An 18,544-nucleotide genomic window follows, 5' to 3' on the forward strand; every position below is an offset into this window, starting at 1 on the left:
CTGATCAGTTCTTTTTGAACTTCATTTACTGGTCATGAAATTCTAGAACTAAATACTGCGTGAAAGGACTTCTTCAATTGTTAAGCACTACAAAAATGTTATTTGCCAAAGAGATGATTATTCACCTGGATTAAGAGATGGTTAGCATAGAGATGATTATTCACCTGGATTAAGGCCATTCAGACAAAACCCCCCACGGCATGAATCTTATCAAGCTCTTGGGAGTTGGCCAGGCCAAGTTCCCTGAGAAAGTCCGTCTGGGCCACGGGCCAGGCTGCGTGGCGTCCTTCCTGCTGGCCATTCCCAGACCTGCCCACCCTTTGCTGTCCCCTTCTCCAGTTACTCAGCACATGGTGCATGTGACCCACATCGGGCTGTCATGCTTCATTTCACAGCACTGGGCACTAAGCAGAGCCGTGCCAGGGTGGCTCTCCCTGCCTGTGGAGAACTTGACCTGTTCTTTCTCACCTGGAGAAAAAATTCATGAGAAAGTTCTCAAGCAGGTAATGCTGAGCCCAAGACAGGTGAGGAAGAGGGAAATGAGGGGATACAGTAACCCTGATCCCTCTCCGGGATTAGTTTGTGCAACTCCATTGGTCCCTGCTGACCTATAATTATCAGTATTAAATGTTATGGGACGGTTTTGAATAAAGGCATCCTACAGAAAAAAGAGAATGGCTGATTTGTTTGTTTTCTTGATTATAATACTTTGATTACAAGAAGACTCTGCTTAGTACACCCCCTCATTTCCCAATCGTTTTATTAGTTGGTAATTAAGACCCCCCCATGAAGTCCAGAGGAACTGCCAAAGCAGTGCCTCTCTGACATGGTTATCAGGCCCTGAGGCTTACAACCAAATACCACATTGCTTCCTGCCTTGCATGGCCAAGGACAGTCATCCGCTGAGCGCTTTCCACTGGGAACAAGACGCAAGGCCTCCTGCTGGCACAGACCCTGGCTCGGAGGCATGGACTGGAGCTACTCCTCGGCCGCCCCTTCTAGGATGTCCTTGAAGGAGAATGGAGCGAACTTGTACCCAGCCCCAACATAGAACTTGTTCTGGAACTCCACCCTGGTGTTTGGAGCCATGCAAGGAAAGGAGATTAAACACACGAGTTAGAGGCTGGCAGGAGGAGACAAGACGCAGGTTTATAGGAAGCAAGCTAAAGGCCCAGAAGGCCGGCTGGGAAATGCTCTCCAGGCTGTCGGCTTCCAAGGGAACCCCGATGACTTCCCAAGCCCTCCTCCTGTCTCCCTCTTACCTTACCTTCTCCCTTCCCCTCCCACCTCTCTTTCTGGGCCTGGGCCTCAAGGGCCACAACGCAGCAACCCCTCCCCAAGTCACAGCTCTCCAGCCTCCATCGCAAGTGAAGGTGCCCTCCCTGTGCAGCATTACGTGACACTTCCCGCACACAGTGTGACAGCCATTCCCATGGTTATCCTGCTTTCCACAGCCACCCTGTCTCAACTGTGACCCTAGGCTATTGCAAAGCAATCACTACCTTGACCTGTACCTTTATAACTGAACATGACTGATCTGATCGTGCATGTCATGTCTGATCGTGCATGTTTTATGACATTACAGAGTTCCCGTCCTTAAAGACATGGTGGGAGATGGTACCATGGGGCTGGGGGATGCTACCCTCCTCTCCCCTCAGTGCTTAATATAACAGCTTTTCCTCTGAGTGGTGGCCACAAGGGAGGTAGACAACGCCACTACAAGCTGAGGACAGTCTGAGGGGCTTACAGGCATGCGGAGCACCCTCCACCTAGTGTCCCCTGCTAGTCTCTGGGTACATCTGTGAGTGTCACATTAGAATTCAGTATCTTGTTCTAAGATATGACTCCTGCCTTGTGTAACACACCTTCACTGAGCCTGTTTCAGATCTGTCACCTTATCTATGCTTGGAGGTGCCACTTACTTAAACCCTGTTATTACAGCAAATGAACTTTATTTTTAAAAGAGGAATAAACAAAAGCTAGTATTTATTAGAGGGCAACCAGGGTATTGTAGTTTATTACATCATTTAATATTATGCAAACAGAGGACTAAACAGAGGTTCCAGCAAGGCACATCCATTGCTAATGTCACACAGCAGGTGAGGCTATGTGCCTGGTCAACTAGCCCTGCAGCTGGCCCCCTCCCTATACCACTCAGCATCTTTTGGGGACAACTGTGCTCACCAGTGCAGCCTCAGGGCATGGAGGAAGGCAGACAGGCCCTCCATGATGAGAAGGATGGCCACCGTCAGAACCGCAAACACGGCAAAAATGATGAAGACCCCAACGAGTCCTCCCCAGCCTTGCAGACGGAGGCCAATGTTCATTACCATGGTCCAGAGGACTTCAGACAGCTCTGCAAGATGCAAGCAAAGTCTCAACCTCAGGGTCTAGCTTGCAAATGCAGATTAGTTTTAGACCATCATCTTAGATTGGAAGTTCTACTCTGAGATGGAGAACCCAGGCACAAGCATCCTGGGGCATGAGCATGAGAATGGCTACAGCAGCTTTGTCCACAATGGGGGAGTATCCATCAAGAGGAAAACAGACAAATATGAGGTGTGATCAAAATACTGTATGTGGTGAATACTTAAATTTTTTAAAATGTAGTACAGTAAAAACACATTGCCATTACTCCCCTTCACTTTAAACACACTTATCCCATTGCTCTGGCCACTTTCTGAAGCGGTTCTGGAAGTCCTCTTTCATGAGTGTCTTTATGATGTGTGATCAAAACTATGGTGAATGCTGTCATTGAAAGCCATCCAACAGAAAGGCAGGCTCATCAAAACATTATAGTACATCTTTATCCACCTTGTTTACAGGATCTGGCACTGTGCAATTTCTGGCACTTTCCCAAAGTCAAAATGATGATGAGAGTAAATGTTTTAAATCAATTCAGGACATGGAAGCAGCCATGACAGTGCAACTAAAGACACTCATTAAAAAAAGACTTCCAGACCTGCTTCAGAAAGCGGCAAGAATGATGGGATAAGTGTGCTTGAAGTAAGGGGAATTATTTTGAGGGTGGTTCATGACAGTATGTCTTTGACTATAATAAATTCTTAAAATTTAAAGATTCTCCTCATTTTTTTTACCACACCTCACACATGGTAGTATATTATTCACCAGGGAAAGTAAGCAAACTACAACTATTGGCACACAATGACTAAATCTAAGTACCATGACGTACACACACAAAAAAGCAAGACATAAAAGAATGCAGCAACATGATTTGCTGGGACTGAGTATGTGTGTTCCGACCCAGATTCATATATTAAAGCCCTAACCTCTAACCAAAGCCCCTGGGGGAAGGGCTTAGAGTTTGATGAAGGGCCCCATGGCCAGTGTGGCTGTCTTCCCAGGAGACGCGCCTGCCTGTGGCCAGTGGGTGCCATGCTCACTCACCGGCATGCGCCAGGCTGAGCGCCCACAGCCGCAGGTAGGAGGCCGTGTTGGAAATGCAGCCCAGGCAGTACTCGATGGTGTGGATGGCCTGGTGGACAAAGACATCTCCGAAGTTGAACTGAAAGGAAACATTTTATTTTGTTTCAGTAAGTACTTCCTTTTTCTATTTTTGTATTGAGAACATCAAAATCTATTTCTTTACTTTTTAAATTTTCGATTAACATGTAATAATTGTACATATTTGTGGGATACAGTATGAGATTTCAACACATGTGTATATTATGTGCTGGTGAAATCAGGCCTTTTGCATTTCCATCTCCTTATCATTTCTTTATATTTAGAGCTATTGATCTCTTCTTTTCTAGTTCTTTAAAAATACATATAATAGGTTACTGTAAACTATAGTCACCCTGCCGTGCTGTGTGAAACGCTAGGATTCATTCATTTCAATTGTTTTCCTACCCATTCTCCACCTTCCCTTTATCCCTCCTTTCATACAAAACGTATTTTTAAAATGACATTAAGATGAATAAGATACAGGTTTTGTTGTTAAGATGTGATGAGGGACTTGAGGCAATTCTTAAAGGATGAGAGGAGCTAGAAGTGACGGACATGGACCGTCCTGTCTGCAGAATGAGGCCCCAGAAACACTGGGCACTGGTGTCTGGCGAGCTCCTGGGCTGGTGGCGCTCTGAGTACACCCTGTCACACACTGGTGCTGGGACAGGAATGGACCCTTGAGGCACAGAAGCTCCGGTATGGAACTCTCCAACTCCTGGGTACTGTCCTGCGTACCTCCACCTTTGGCTGGTTCTGAATTGTATCCTTTCATTCTAACAAAAAGTATAATTATAGAGCCATTTCCCGAGTTATGTGTTACTCTACAAATCACAAGGAGTTGGAGAGGTTCAGCCAATGGGTAGCCAGCTGGTCTGAAATGGCAGTGGCTGCAGCCAGTACGTGGGCAGATGTGGCTGCAGTCTGGAGGACCGTGGCCTTGAACTTGAACTTGGGTAACTCTTGCTGAGGAGGGAGGTCGGGGAGACACTTGAGAAGGAAGCCGGGCCAAGCTTATGTTTGCCTTGGGATAAGAGACCCCTGCATGCCTATGCCTGGCAGGGGGTAGGAAGGAGACTGCGGTTGCCTAGACAGGGCAGCCAGATCACAGAGGCACGGGTGGAAACTGACTGCACAGATATCAAAGACATGAGCAGAACAGATAGGGTAGCCTGGCCTGGACAGTCTGGGACTTGAGTCTGAGGTTGTGTGGGTCCAGCAAGTCAGACAGAGTTGCTCATATCAATAGCCAATAGCTTGGGTTAATCTGTCCCTGGAATCTTGGGGAGATTTCCCATGGTCCAGATTTTTCACTAATTCTAGTTGATCATCTATTAATCTGTATTGAGATTCTTTAAATAACTACAAAAATGGATCCATATGTATTATTTCTGGCCCTCATGGGAACCCAGTCCCTACTCTGGAACTGGAATAGAGCTCAGGAAAAAGCTCCCATAGGATTGGTGCTGACTTCAGTCCCCACAGAAACACTGCCGGCTGCCTTCCTCTGGGAAAGTGAGGGGATGGCCAGGGAGAGGAAAAAACAAGCTACGGTTTCTCAGGGGAGGCAGATAAGGGTAAAAGATAAGTGAACCAATTCACTTATTGGGCATGGGGCAGAGAAGCTATGGTGGCCATGTGTGCCTATGTGGGAGAAGATGGCTGGGAATCAATAATCCATATTTTGCTTCAGTATCTCGGGCTAGATATGGGCCCTGCTGTCACTGAGGGCAGGGATGGGATAGAGCAGGTTGAACATAACTATCTGGTAAGGGTGCAGTTCAAGCCAAGAGGCCTCAGCAACACTAGGACCCCCGTACCACTAGCTCTGCAGCTGGTACTCACCTCTTCTTCCAGGTACAGCAGTGCTTGGCCAAAATATTAAAAATGCTTTCAGAATGGTTGGGAAAGAGCTGTCCAAATCCTCTCAGATATTTCCTCTTCCCTACCTCCCACAGCACTGGCGCTCCAGGGCCGAGGCCAGCGGGGGCTCCAAGCCCTCCCAGCCCTGTGCCTATGTTCACATGGACAGGCTGGTGCCCACACCTAACGACTGGGAAGACCAGATCCTCCACAATCTGCACAAACTGGGAAGTCTTCCTGGGTGCCCCGGTCCCAGATACCTCCTCTTTATGGTCGTCCTGAGCTCCGTGGGTCTCTGCAGAACGAGAGGGGCCGGACGTGCCGCCTTCAACAGCCTCTGCGGAATTTGCTTGGACTGTGAATGCCTGCAGCTGCCAAGGGAACAAACAAAAGAACACTGAACTCATCCTTATTATTATAACCATACTGCCTAAAATAAAGTCTCTTAAATGCTAGCTGTTGCTGGATGTGGTGCTGCATGCCTATAATCCCAGGACTCTCGGGGGCTGAGGCAGGACAATTGCAAGTTGAACACTGGCAACTTAGTGAGACACTATTTTTAAATAACTGTTAGCTATGTATCTGAAACTGGCCTAAATTCTGTGTTGTCTCATTTAGCCTTCAAAATAACCACTCCATGTAAGCATAATTATCACTGTACAGAGAGAAGTAAACTAGCACAGAAAGGTCAAGAAATGTGTCCAAGACCAATCCGGGTGGCCTGATTCCAGAATATCGGGGACCCCAGAAAACGATAAATGATGCACAGAAAAGCAACGCATACACAAAAGTGTCTTTCTGTGCTTAAAAGAAACACATCCTCTCCCAGATGGTCAGCTGTACCTTCAACAGAACAGTGTGACTTAAACAGCCAGATTTCTATGGGCAAAATTAACTAAGAGACATTAAGTTTTCTAATACGAATCACTTTCTAAAATAAAAACATCAGCTGGACATAGTGGCCCATATCTGTGATCTCAGCTACTTGGGAGGCTGAGGCAGGAGGGTCACCTCAAGTTGGAGGCCAGCTGGGGCTACACAGTGAGCTCAAGGCCAGCCTGAACTACATAGTGAGACCCTGTCTCCAAACAAACAACAAACAAACAAAAAATTCAAAGAAAATAATGTAGGAACAATCATCATTCAATTTGGGCTGATTTTACTCCAAAGTCTGAGTACACTACAGATTGAGTATCTCTTATCTGAAATGGTTGAGACTGGATATGCTTAAGATTTTTAGTTTTTTCAAACTTTGGCATATTTGCATGTGCGTGGAACCCAAGCCTAACCACAAAATTCATTTGCGTTCCATATACACCTTACACACATAGCCTGCAGGTAATTTAATGATATTTTTATCACTAAAATATACCAATGGGTTGTTGTTGTTTCTTTTGGGTGGTATTAGGGGTTGAACCGAGAGCCTTCACGTGGAACTACATCTCCAAACCTTTTTAAAAAGTTTTTATTTCGAGACAGGGTCTGGCTAAGTTGCTGAATCGCCTGGGCTGGGGTCGAACTTGCGCCTCCCCCTCCCGCAGTGCCGGAGTTACGGGCGTGTGCCCCCACGCCCAGCTGCCTGCACCTGCATTCTGGCTACAATTCATCACACGAAGTCAAGTGTGGGGTTTACTACTTGCGATACCATGTAGCACCTCAAAAAGGGTTTGATTCTAGAGTATTTTGGATTAGGGATGCTTAATTTGTATTTCTTTCAAGTCACTGTGAAGTTTAATGCCCTGAATCCAGTCTTTCCTAGAATGATCTCATACGAGGATTATAAATTAGGCATTAAAAAACCTTTGTTTCTTTAGCAAATCTGCACTTAATTTTTGGAGGGCTGTGGGCAAGGGTAAAAGTGAAAATGCATGTGCATATGTTGAAATAGTTACAAGTTATAAATCAAACCAAGACACTCTTAAACAAAATACATTCCAGCCACCTAGCTTGATAAATAAATACATAGCTCCTCGTAAGAACTCAGAAGACCCACGCGGGACTTAGGCTTTACACTCAGCCTTCCGAACTCTCAGGAGGTGGCACCAGTGTCCTCTCACCATCTTGGTCTCTTCCCAGTTAAGGAAATAAACAAGCGTTCTTTGCTTTATCATTCTCTTTACCTGTACTTGAGGTCAATAACCAACACAGACTTTAGAAAAGTAGAATTTAATCTAAGAATACTCCCAACTCTTTAAAACATATGTGATCTCAGTTCACTCTACTTAATCCTTTGCCCTACTGGGGAAAGCAAAGAAAAATCTCAAACAGCATTTGTGTGTCACAACTAGACTCTGGGGTCTCCTGGGAGGGGTTAATCTTCCTAAATCCTCTTTGCTTCAGGCTGATATTAAACTCTTCTTCACTCCCTGCATACATTTGTGTCTCAGGAGCAGTTTAGACAAAGGGAGGAAGTGGCTGAAACTGGTATCTGGTAAAAGAGGAAAATCACCAATAAATGAGAACTGACTTATTTGAATTCATTTACCATTTTATTGAATTCCCTGACACATTCTGAAACATAATGTAATAGAATCTTACAACTTTAGAATATTGAAGAAAACCAATTTTTTTTAGAGACAGGATCTCACTAAGTTGCCCAGGCTGGCCTTGAACTCACGATCCTCCTGCTTCAGTCCCCAGTGTAGCTGGGATTAGCTGCACAAGCCACATTGCCTGACTAAAAAACTTCTAATATTCATTTAAAAAGTAAAGCTATATTAAAATACTTCTATGTTCAAGAATAAAACAACCAAGTTCAAACTCTTATATATCATTATCTACCACTGGATGACACACATACACTCGGAGCAAAGTTTTCTGGGCCTAAGATTCAGTGTGTTTGGAAACATGAATATTGCTATGTTGGAAATAAAGGGCCTAGGAGTAATTCTACTGAAAGAGTCACACTTGAGACAGGTCAACCATGGGGGACCCGGCCAAGGAGTGAATGGTTAAATTGTAAAGGAACCTGCGGAGCAAAAGCACATGGGTTCGCACATAGTGTACTAAGCACAGCACAGTTGGAAAACAACAAAAAGTTTAGATTAGTGAAGTATTTTGGGTCTGGTCATTGTCCTTCCACTTTCCAGACACACTGCTTCCCAGGCTGTTTTTCTTCTCTTTTCGTCCTCTTGCTTTGCTATTCTAAATAAAAGCCAAAGAGTTCTCGGTTTGGGGCTGCTCCTTGGAGACTCTCTTAGGCTGGGTGCTCTCTTTGGGACAGTCCCTCTGAGCCTCTTGGTGTTTGGACTAAGTCTGAATAATCTTTTCATCCTTCACACTGCCACTGTCACATACTTTGACCATCAACTCCTCAACACCTCCCTACAACCTTTAGGCCATGGAAGACCAACACTATTCTTAGCCCTAGGCTCCATTTCCAGGAACCCACACTGTGACCCACAGTGGGTGAACTGAAACCCAGATCTTACCTGGGATTTCTGATGCTTGGCTCTGAGAATAAATGGCTTAATCAGAAGCATCCATGGCACAGAAACCAAGGCCATTACAACAAAGAAAGTTTGGACTTCTCGCTGCAAAACCAAGAGAGTCTATCATTTGAAGGTAACCACAAACCATACTTTATACAAAGGCTGATCAAAAAAATAGTGTGTTTAAATTTAAAAATTATTACAGTAAAAGAGACATTGCCATTAATCCCCCTCAAAAGGCTCCCTTTCATTTCAAACACACTTATTCTATCCTTCTTGCCACTCTCTGAAGTAGTTCTGGAAGTCCTCGTTCATGTCTTGACAAGGTATGATAAAAAATATATATATAGTGAGGGCCGAGGATTTAGCTCAGTGGTTCCACTACCTGCCTCACACACTCGAGGTCCCAAGTTCGATCCCCAGTACAAAAAGAAAAAAAAAAAAGAGTGAAGCTACTGCCAAGTTCCATCCAATAGAAAGGTGGGCTCATAAAAACGTTGCAATGTGTCCCCACCCACCTTATTCACGGGACCTGGTACCACGCAGCTTCTGACTCTTCCTCAAAGTCAAAATGACTATGAAAGCTAAACATGTTGAATCAATTCAGGACATCAAGGCAATCATGACAGTGTAACTAAAGACACTCATAAAAGAAGACTTCCAAGAGGGGAAGGGGAAAGGAAAGAAGGGAAAGGAAAAATTATGAGAAAAGAAAAAAATGGAAACGAAGTCTATGTAAATAGGGAAGGGTGGAGGGGGTGAAGGGCGCGCAGGTAATGGAGAAAAAATAAGAACCAAGATACATCATGTACAGGTACAAGCACCTCAATGATAAATGTAAATGTATTGTATACCTAAAATGTACCAATAAAAGAATTTTAAAAAAAAAAAAGAAGAAGACTTCCAGAACTGCTTCAGAAAGTGGCAAGAGTAATGGGATAAGTATGTTCAAAATGAGGGAGCGTTAATGGCAATGTCTCTTTTACTGTAATAAATTATTTTATTTAAACATTCATCGTATTTTTCAATCACACTTCCTATGATCACAATGATAAATAGGTCATTTCTGCAGCATTTTGAGAGATTGAAAGCATTCTGAATCCATTCACCTTCACATCTGGAATATTCCGATTGTAGATAGAGAAACATCAGCCCTGTAATACCCACTATCCAGTGTAGGTCTATATGTTGGACCTTATTACATATTGGTACCATTAGAACAAGAAGCACTCATGGGGTACATTATAAATGCAGCTTTGCTCTTCCCTTGTTCCATGGGCATAGTTACCCTTGTTTCTGGATAAAAACTATAGCAGATCCTCTGACTGCGTCAGCCACTCTATAGTAACCAAAAGTACGCAGGTCATTTTAAGTCACATTGTTCAATCAACAGCTTTTAATTTCCACTACTCAATAATTATCTAGGGCCGGGGATTTAGCTCAGTGGTTCTGCCGCCTGCCTCAAAAGCGCAGTTCAATCCCCAGTACCAAAAAAAAAATTATCTAAGCTTTCTTGCTCTCTCCCTCTCAAGAGAGAAAACCAAAGCCTACCTGACTTCCCTCCTTAGTGTGGGACAGTCATCTAATGCCATAGGCTCAAGACAGCCATCTAGACCTCAGCATGGGTTCTCACAGGTGGCTTTGCAACACGGCCTCTAGGGGCCCCTGGCCTCTGCTGGGGCCCAGGCAGAGCTCCCCTCATCACCCTGCTGACTGCTTTCTTTCCTGTGCTTAGACCCCCACCTCTTCTCACACACCCCCGTTCTCTCTTCTGAGGGTGACTCCAGCTGCCATCTCAGCAGAACCCAGGGGCTGGGTCAGGGCTGTTGAAAGAACTAAAAATGCCCTTGAAGGAAAAGGAAAAAGCGGCTCCCCAGCCTTTGAGTCTCTTCAGCTGTTCTGACCCACTCACAGCTCATGCCCGGAGACCATTTATAACCCCAGTGTAACAAGATTTGCCCTGATAATAGGAGGAACATTTTATCTGTTCAATCTTCTACTTTGTTCCATTTTAAATGCTCAAAAAGAGGGAAAGAGGATCATGTGACTCTGAGCTGAACTTGCCCCTCCTATCCTCTGCCCACAAAGCTTCATCATTGCCATTTGTCCATTTCTATAACAAGATTATGTGCAAAGCACCTAGCGAGGGGTGCACGCGTGCATGCGTGTGTGTGTGTGTGTGTGTGTCCTTGCTTCATATTCAAAGCCAGCAAAAACAAGTTGGGCAGGGACTTTATTAACTGACATCATCTATTGCAACCACATGACCCCAAAATGAGGTTACGGAAATTTCAACCTGTGCCAGGATCATTCATCTTCATCCTGGGGTGTGGGGAAGTCAGCCAACTCCCATTCATGTTTTGGAATTGGAAAAGCCACTTGCTGTGGAGTGCTCAGTGCATTTTCCAGATAAAGGAGGGCTTTGGTGTCTAGGAAAGCAGTTAACACGTGAGCTATGCAGTGAATCTGAGTCCTCTGCACAAAAGAGACTCGTTTGGCAAATCCAAATCAACTTTGGTTTAGACCATGGCACGGAGTAAATGCTGCTTCTGAACACACTCATGTGGTACCAGCAGCCTCGGGGTGGCTCAAAGTCTCCATTTGTGTTTAATCACCAGGTGTGATGCCACCAAAGGGCTCTCAGGGATGTATTTCTTCTCTAATTATTAGCTAAGATTATTCCTTATGAAAAGCCCCGCCACAAGGCATTTCTACTTCTTACTCGACGCTTCTGCAGGGACAGAGAAGGCAGCTAGGACTCAAACCCCTGAGCACATGTGTGGCCAGAGGAGAGCAGGACGTGAACCAGCACATCTGGCGGGAGCGACCCCTGGCAGTGACCTCACACCGAGGGCCCCCTGGCATCGTGCAGCTGGCCGCAGAGCAGATCCAGAGGAATCAGAGCAGAAAGCGAAAGCTGCTCTCAGGTTGCATCATCAGGCTCACCACCGGGAGTCAGGCAGAAGGCCAATCTGTGTTCTCAGAGAGTTACTCCCTGAGTTCTTTTTACATCCTTTTCCAATGGGACACTGAAACTTGTTCAAAACAACAACAACAAAAACCCGTGGCTTTCTATATCCACAAGTTCCACATCTGCAGATTCAACCATCTACAGATCAAAAATATTTGAAAAAAGAAAACTGCATCTTAACTGAACACATACAGACATTTTCCTTTGTTATTTTTTCCCTAAACAAAACAGCATAGCAACTATTTCTATGGCCTGGCCACTATAGCAGGCATCAGAAGTGACTTAGAGATGATTTAAAGTCTAGGGAGGATGTGCATAGGTCATGAAGTTGTAGTATCAGTCAGTTGGTGTTTACAGAGGATTGGGAGGTTTTAGAACTCAACCCCATGGATACCCAGGGACAACTACGTCAAGCTGATAAAGAGGTGGCAAACAGTGGGAGAAGTAAGAGTGGTACTAAAGTCCAGATGTTCAGGTACATCATGCATGGGAGAAGAGCAGAAAATGACAAAAACAAAAAATAAAACCATCCATAGGACTCGTAGATTTTCAGAAATTCACCGTCTTTGTGAACAGAGGAATTTCTCTTCTTGATTCTATTTTAATTTTCTTTCTTCTGAATATTAGCTAGAGTTTGCTTTTTGACTAAAAGATCTTTAACAGTTGGAAGGAGCCGGGCATGGTGGTGCACACCTATAATCCCAGCACTCAGGAGGCTGAGGCAAGAGGATCACCTCGAGTCTGAGGCCAGCCTGGGCTACATAGTGAGCTCAAGTCCAGCCTGAACTGCATAGTGAGACCCTGTCTTAACCACCCCCAAAAAAGGGTTGGAAGGAGCAGGGAAGAAGGGGAAGAGTAGGGAATGAAGAAAAAAAAAAGAATTGTGATGTGTTATGCACATGTACCAATTCCTCCTGATAAATAAATATAATAATGTACTGCAAACGGACTAATAAAAATAAAACAAAAAGAATAAACAATCATTAAATATTAAGGTGCTATTTAGAACATCCTACAGTTTCAAGCCAATCCATTTGGAGAATTATTTTTTCTTTTTTCGTAGCAGGTTTTCAACCCCCCAGCAACATTCCCAACATGAAGGGCTGAAGCCACACTGTAGCTCTCAGGGCCTGGGCATTCGTTTAATAAGAACCTTGGAGCTCTAAAGAACTTAACCTTCCCCAGGTGCTATGATGGCTCCATCTTGCAAAAACTTACCCTCCACAATGCTCGGTACGAGACAGCATGTAGTCAAGTGGGTAAAAGAAGAATGGAAGTACCTGGTGTTCGTACAGGGGCACATTGGAAGGGTCGTCATAGTCGAACAGAAACATGTTGATGAAGTGGATGAGAATGCTTGGGGCGCTCCGGGACACCCTGGCATCATAGTGACACCACTTGAAAAGGATCATGAAAACCAGGTATCCAAATAGGCACAGGATGAAAATCATCTCAGGGATGAATTGCAGAATGATATTGTGAGTTTTTCTGAAGTATCTGGGGGTGGAAAAAGCACATACAAGACAGAACATCCAAGGAACATTTGTACTTAAGTGTGCTCGCAAAGCACAAAATGTTCACTTCCTTTTTTGAACGCGGCTGGCAAGCAGCAGGCCTGCCCCAGCATGCAGCCATCAGTCTGCACAGGGAAGAAAAGGGAAAGGTGAGGAAGTGCGGTTGTACAAGAGGCTCAGAGAGATCCAGGATGGAGACGCTAACAGTGAAGCAACAGCCAGGCCCATGGGCAGAGCCGGTGGTCTGGCTTCACCTGCAAGCTTAACTCCCAAGAACACATTTGAGGGCAAAAGGCTGTAGTAAAGGAACTGAGAGGCTTTTCTTCTAAGACTGCCCTGGATAGCGGCCAGCAGACTGGTCATGGGTCAATCGAGCTCATCACTTGTTTCTGTACAGCCTGGAAGTTGAGTCATTTTTACATTCTTTAACGCTGGGGGAGCAGAAAAAGAATATTTCATGACACATGAAAATGATAAGAAATTCTAACGCTGATGTATGCACAGGCCTAGCATAACACAGCCACAATGGTGCCTTATGTGTCATCTGTGGCTGATCTCAAGCTACAGTCCCAGCACAGAGCAGTTGCATCTGAGACTGGATGATCCACCAAGACTGAAAGAGTCATACTTTCTCCACAAAGAAAGTTTGTCAGTTCCTGCTACAAGATAGGGTCATACACGTCTGAGGGGAGCCCCAAGAGAGGATGGCAGAAAGGGCCCTCGTATCTTTTGTTCATTGCAAGAGTTATCTGGCGGGTGACCAGCCAGGACTGCAGTTGAAAGCAGCCAGACTCACCATGGGGCAGTGACCTTTCCAGAGTGACCTTTCATTTCACACTCACAGCACTTTCCAGTAGGTACTGGTAACCAGGTGCTTGTTTGTTTCCTGTTTGTGGTTTTCCAAATAGAACTGAGCTTCCATGGACTCTCATGTTAAGGTCACCATGTGCCCAGCTCTCACCGACAAAAGAGGAACAGAAATGGCAAGTGGCACTTGTGGCACTTCAAGGCGGGCGATTTAAGAGTCAGTGAATTACTAGCTACCCTCCTGCCATGGCAGTCGACAGGGCTCCAGGGAGTGACTGGCTATCAGCCTAGGTCCCCTTGTAAGGATGACAGGAGGAGAGCCCCCGTGGGCCCATGATGGCTGTGTGTCTTTGTCATAAACCACTGAGGTGCAAGAGTTGTGTATTAACCAATAACCTAACCTGTTCTGTGCACTCCTATTCTACAAAAAACTGTCAGAGATATAAAGCAATGAGTCTATGATCACACACATTGGGAAGAGGAACCAGGACTTAAGCTTCTGATTCCAACCCTGTGTCACCCCCACTGACTCCTCACCTATCTGGCAGGCGTGATTTCAATGGCACTGGAAGTCAGTGGCTGTGTCTGCAAAAGGCACACTGAATGGGCACATCTGAAGTTATTTTCAGACATTTATACTTTTAGCACACAAAAGATTCTGGAGCTTTCCTGTAATGGAATAGACAGGCCTGCAGGCAAGACACAGGGAGAGAGCTGCTGCCGAGGAAAAAGGATACCACGTGGAGTCTGAGGCACCCTGGCCATAATCACACGTTCCCCCTGGCCCACCAGATGGGAGCTAAAAGCAGACATAGCCCAACCTAAGCCTGCTGGGTTGGGGGCACACAGGATGTGTGGGCTTCCCAGCTTCTTGCTGAACCCCAGATATTTCTGAAGGGAGACAGGGTGCACTCACGTTGAACAGACTCTGCTCAACAGAAACAAAGGTGCTGCTGTACCTGGCCAACCAGCTTGTCCCAGTTCAAGCCAAGACATATAGGAAGTCGGGTCCATATAGCAAGGGACCTGCATCGTCCCAAGGCCTAGTGGTGGGTCCGCTTCTCTGCCTCTCTGCCTCTTCTGCGTGGTCAGAGCAATGAGCTGAGGGTGAATCAGGAAACTTACATGTAATTGAATAGGCTGAGAACAACACCAAAAATCATCTGGACAATTCCCAGGATAACTGACATCTTCATTTTATAGGAATTCAAAAAGGTGAGTTTGTTTGAAGCCAGGTTCCAAATCTGGACAAAAAACATGACAAGAAACAAAAATTTTAAAATGTCTAAAAATTCTACTGGAATCGAGGGTTATAGCACAACTTTCCCCGTGAAAGCTGTTGGAGAAACTGCACAGGTATTAGGCTTAGGAAAGGAATAAGACCAAATCCATTATCCATTATCCATGTAACTGTGATGACCAAAATGTCACAACCACTAGCATGATTAATAAATACCATGAAGTTGCTGGAAGAAAACCAAGAAGAATGCTCATGATATTCTACTGCCCTAGTGAAAAGATAATCTGAAACTTTTTGGAGAGATCACAAACTTGCCTTAGATTTCTGGATAATGACTTGTAGATCACTAGTCCCAGAATATATCTAATCCCTTTTTAATAACACCTCATTTCCCTTTGAATTTCTAGAGTGCTTCTCATTCTAAAGTACTTTGCAAGGCCCTTCTCAAGGAGCCATTCCATAGCCAATCTTTATGAGCACTATGGATAAGATATAGCTCCTCCCTTAAACACAATCCCTGTCTAGGCTCCTGGGGGTGGGGACACATGCATACTGCCCGGCCCAAACAAAACTGACACATGGAACAAATACAGGGGTGCCTGAATTCACGAACTTAATTCTTTCCACGATTCTGGTCACAAACTGAACTGGATGAGAACAGAATCAAATTCAATGGTTAGGTTCAATGCTGACCTTATGGGGTTGGTGCTTGACCAATGTGATCTGTGACCAGAATCGTGGGAAGAATTAAGTTCGTGAACCTGGGTACCACTCACTGTAAACAGTGTGGTTGGACAACTATTCAAGGTCTCAATCTGGTTAATGGGCCCAGTCACTAATGTTCCTTTTCCCCATTCTGGGGATCCCTTCCCTCAGTCCTGTGTAAATGGCTGCAAGTCCTTACACCTATTCTTGACCCAACTTGAACTTTAAGCACATCCCAAATGCCTGCCAGACATGTGCTCAGGGTTTGATATGCTGTATCTCGGAGATAACAAAGCCACATTAGCCTTCTCACGTTCTCCTAAAACAACATCCATCTCAAGGATTTGTCACTTTTTTTTTTTAGGGGCCAACATCCAACTATGCACAGCCTCAGTGTGATCATCTTGACCCACCTTGTGTGCATTCACAGGTGCACATACAGGTATGCACGCGCACGCACACACACACACACACACACACACACACACACACAGAGTCAGGAACTACATCTCACCCATTTTTTAGTCTTCAGACACCAGCAAGAGGCTGCTAGGATGGAAGGAGGAGGGACTCCAGACCAGGTACCCAAGCACCAGAGGTGCCTCTCTGTTCTCACCGTCTGTCCTGCTGTTGGAGCTGCACCAGGCTCTGCCCTCTGCCTTCCCTTTCTTCCTGGTTGGCCCATTGCTGCAGATCACTCAGCACAGTGAGGGCAGTTACCAGTGTACTGCAGGCCCAGCCAAAGATGATAAACTAAAAATGTCAAGTTACCCAGCACAAACTAAACTCTTTAGATGCATCTACCTCACTTAATTCTAATAAAACTCTATTAAACAGATGCAAATATTCCCATTCTACAGATAAAGACATCTTACAATCTTAGGCAGATTAAGTCACTTAAAAAGAAATAATATAAAAGCAATTACTATAGATAGAGCATTTACTGGGTTTATGTGCCAGACTATTCTAAAGGTTTTACATTTCATTGGTGAATTATCCTACGAGTTAGGGCTGCTATTTATATCTATTTTACAGGTGAGGAAACAGACACAAAGATGATAATTTTTTTCAAAATCACAGAGCAGGTAAACAAGTAAGCCAAGATTTAAATACAGGCAGTCTGATTCTGCAGCATGAGCTCTTGCTCACTGTATATTCATTTATAATAAAATATTTATAAGCACTTTAAGTCCTCTCAGCTGTGATGAAAGCCAAATATTTTGTGATTTGATTTATAAATAGATGCTGCACACAGAATAAATGCACTGTGGAAATTTATATTATGTAAAGAAGAAATCCTTCATTAATATCTATGACTTGAGTCCTGACATGGGCACAGAAATATTCTGATATCTCTGAGTAACAGGATGGCAGGAGACATAAGACATGCAATGCCTGCTGTTATTTATAATATTCCACACATATAGATTTTTAAAAAATAATATATATATACAGTAAATCCCCAACTTACAAACATTTGCTCTGTGAACTTTCACAGATACGAAAGACCTCAAATTACAACATCAGTAGATGCAAACAAATCATAGAAGTAGCTCATGTGTCAGCCAGACATTGACACAGTTATGCTGCTGTGTGCTCACTGTACAGTGTGACAGTGGGCAGTAGTGCAGTGCTTAGAGCCCAGGATGTTAGGAAGCAAGAGAAAAAGCAATTATGATGTGGAGGGGACTGCTAGGAAGTGCAAAGCAATACATGTTGTATATTTGTGTCAAAGGTGTGTAAGATTGACTTTGTTGGACTTATGAAAGAATCCAATTTATAAACATTCTCCCGGAATGGAACTCATTTATAAGTCGGGAACTTACTGTATATACTATTTTATGATAGAGACAAGAATTTTTTTTCTTTTTTTCCATCCTTCCTAGAGATAGAATCCAGGGCTTCATGCATACTAGGCAATTGCTCCACCGCCGAGCTATACCCCAATCCAACCAAGAGCAGAAATTTCCAAAATTTGAAATGTTACTTGGGGGAAAAAGTTGTTATTTTCAACATCCCCACATCTCTTTTGCCCTGACATTTTTTTCTTCCTTTTTAAAATTGTAAACAGATGATAAAATTGCACACAGAATAGAAACTCGAAAATCTCCAGTTTATAAAATTCTGCCCCCGCTCTCTCGAGGCATCAGACATGGGCCACAGGATTGTTGAGGAAGTAGCTATGGCTGTGAAGGAAGAGCGGAGAACAGAAACAATGAGATTGAAAGCAAAGAAAAACCACCAACCCCTAACACCCTCCTCTAGGCTCTTCCGCTGCCTCTGACCAAAGAAAAAGCCTTGTGGTCTCCAAAAACGACAGCTCACTTTGTTTCTGGCACTTTGCAGTTTACAAACCAACTTTTAAGGACTTTACTAATTTTGATTAAACTTAGAATGCAAGTGCTCCTGTGTGGCAAGTAGAAGCAAGTCCTGGGCAGTGAGTTCTGGTTTTATAAGTGTGGGGAGACAGAGGGAGAACTCTGGAAAACTGAAGACCTGATGACCTACAAGATGTGAGAAACCAGAGAAGCACTTTTAGGGAGCAGTA

The 18,544-nt window shown here is 44.4% G+C and overlaps 1 protein-coding gene across 3 annotated transcripts in view; it reads right to left on the reverse strand.

Annotated features, from left to right (window-relative positions):
• Positions 1–743: 743 nt before the first annotated feature.
• Atp6v0a4 (ATPase H+ transporting V0 subunit a4) overlaps positions 744–18,544 on the reverse strand; it is a 69,930-nt gene continuing 52,129 nt past the window's right edge. For all 3 annotated transcript variants that reach the window (XM_004851249.4, XM_004851248.4, XM_087205907.1), the window contains 7 exons: positions 15,177–15,295; positions 13,011–13,227; positions 8,760–8,861; positions 5,589–5,699; positions 3,409–3,526; positions 2,185–2,356; positions 744–1,072 (listed from right to left, as the gene is read on the reverse strand). In XM_004851249.4, the coding sequence (XP_004851306.1) occupies positions 979–1,072; positions 2,185–2,356; positions 3,409–3,526; positions 5,589–5,699; positions 8,760–8,861; positions 13,011–13,227; positions 15,177–15,295 (933 nt within the window). In that variant the 3' untranslated portion in view covers positions 744–978. The remainder of the gene's footprint in view (positions 1,073–2,184; positions 2,357–3,408; positions 3,527–5,588; positions 5,700–8,759; positions 8,862–13,010; positions 13,228–15,176; positions 15,296–18,544) is intronic.

Source organism: Heterocephalus glaber, unplaced genomic scaffold (assembly GCF_053883595.1).
Source record: "Heterocephalus glaber isolate CG9 unplaced genomic scaffold, H.glaber_assembly_v1.0 deba00000621, whole genome shotgun sequence".
In the NCBI taxonomy this organism is placed as follows: domain Eukaryota; kingdom Metazoa; phylum Chordata; class Mammalia; order Rodentia; family Bathyergidae; genus Heterocephalus; species Heterocephalus glaber.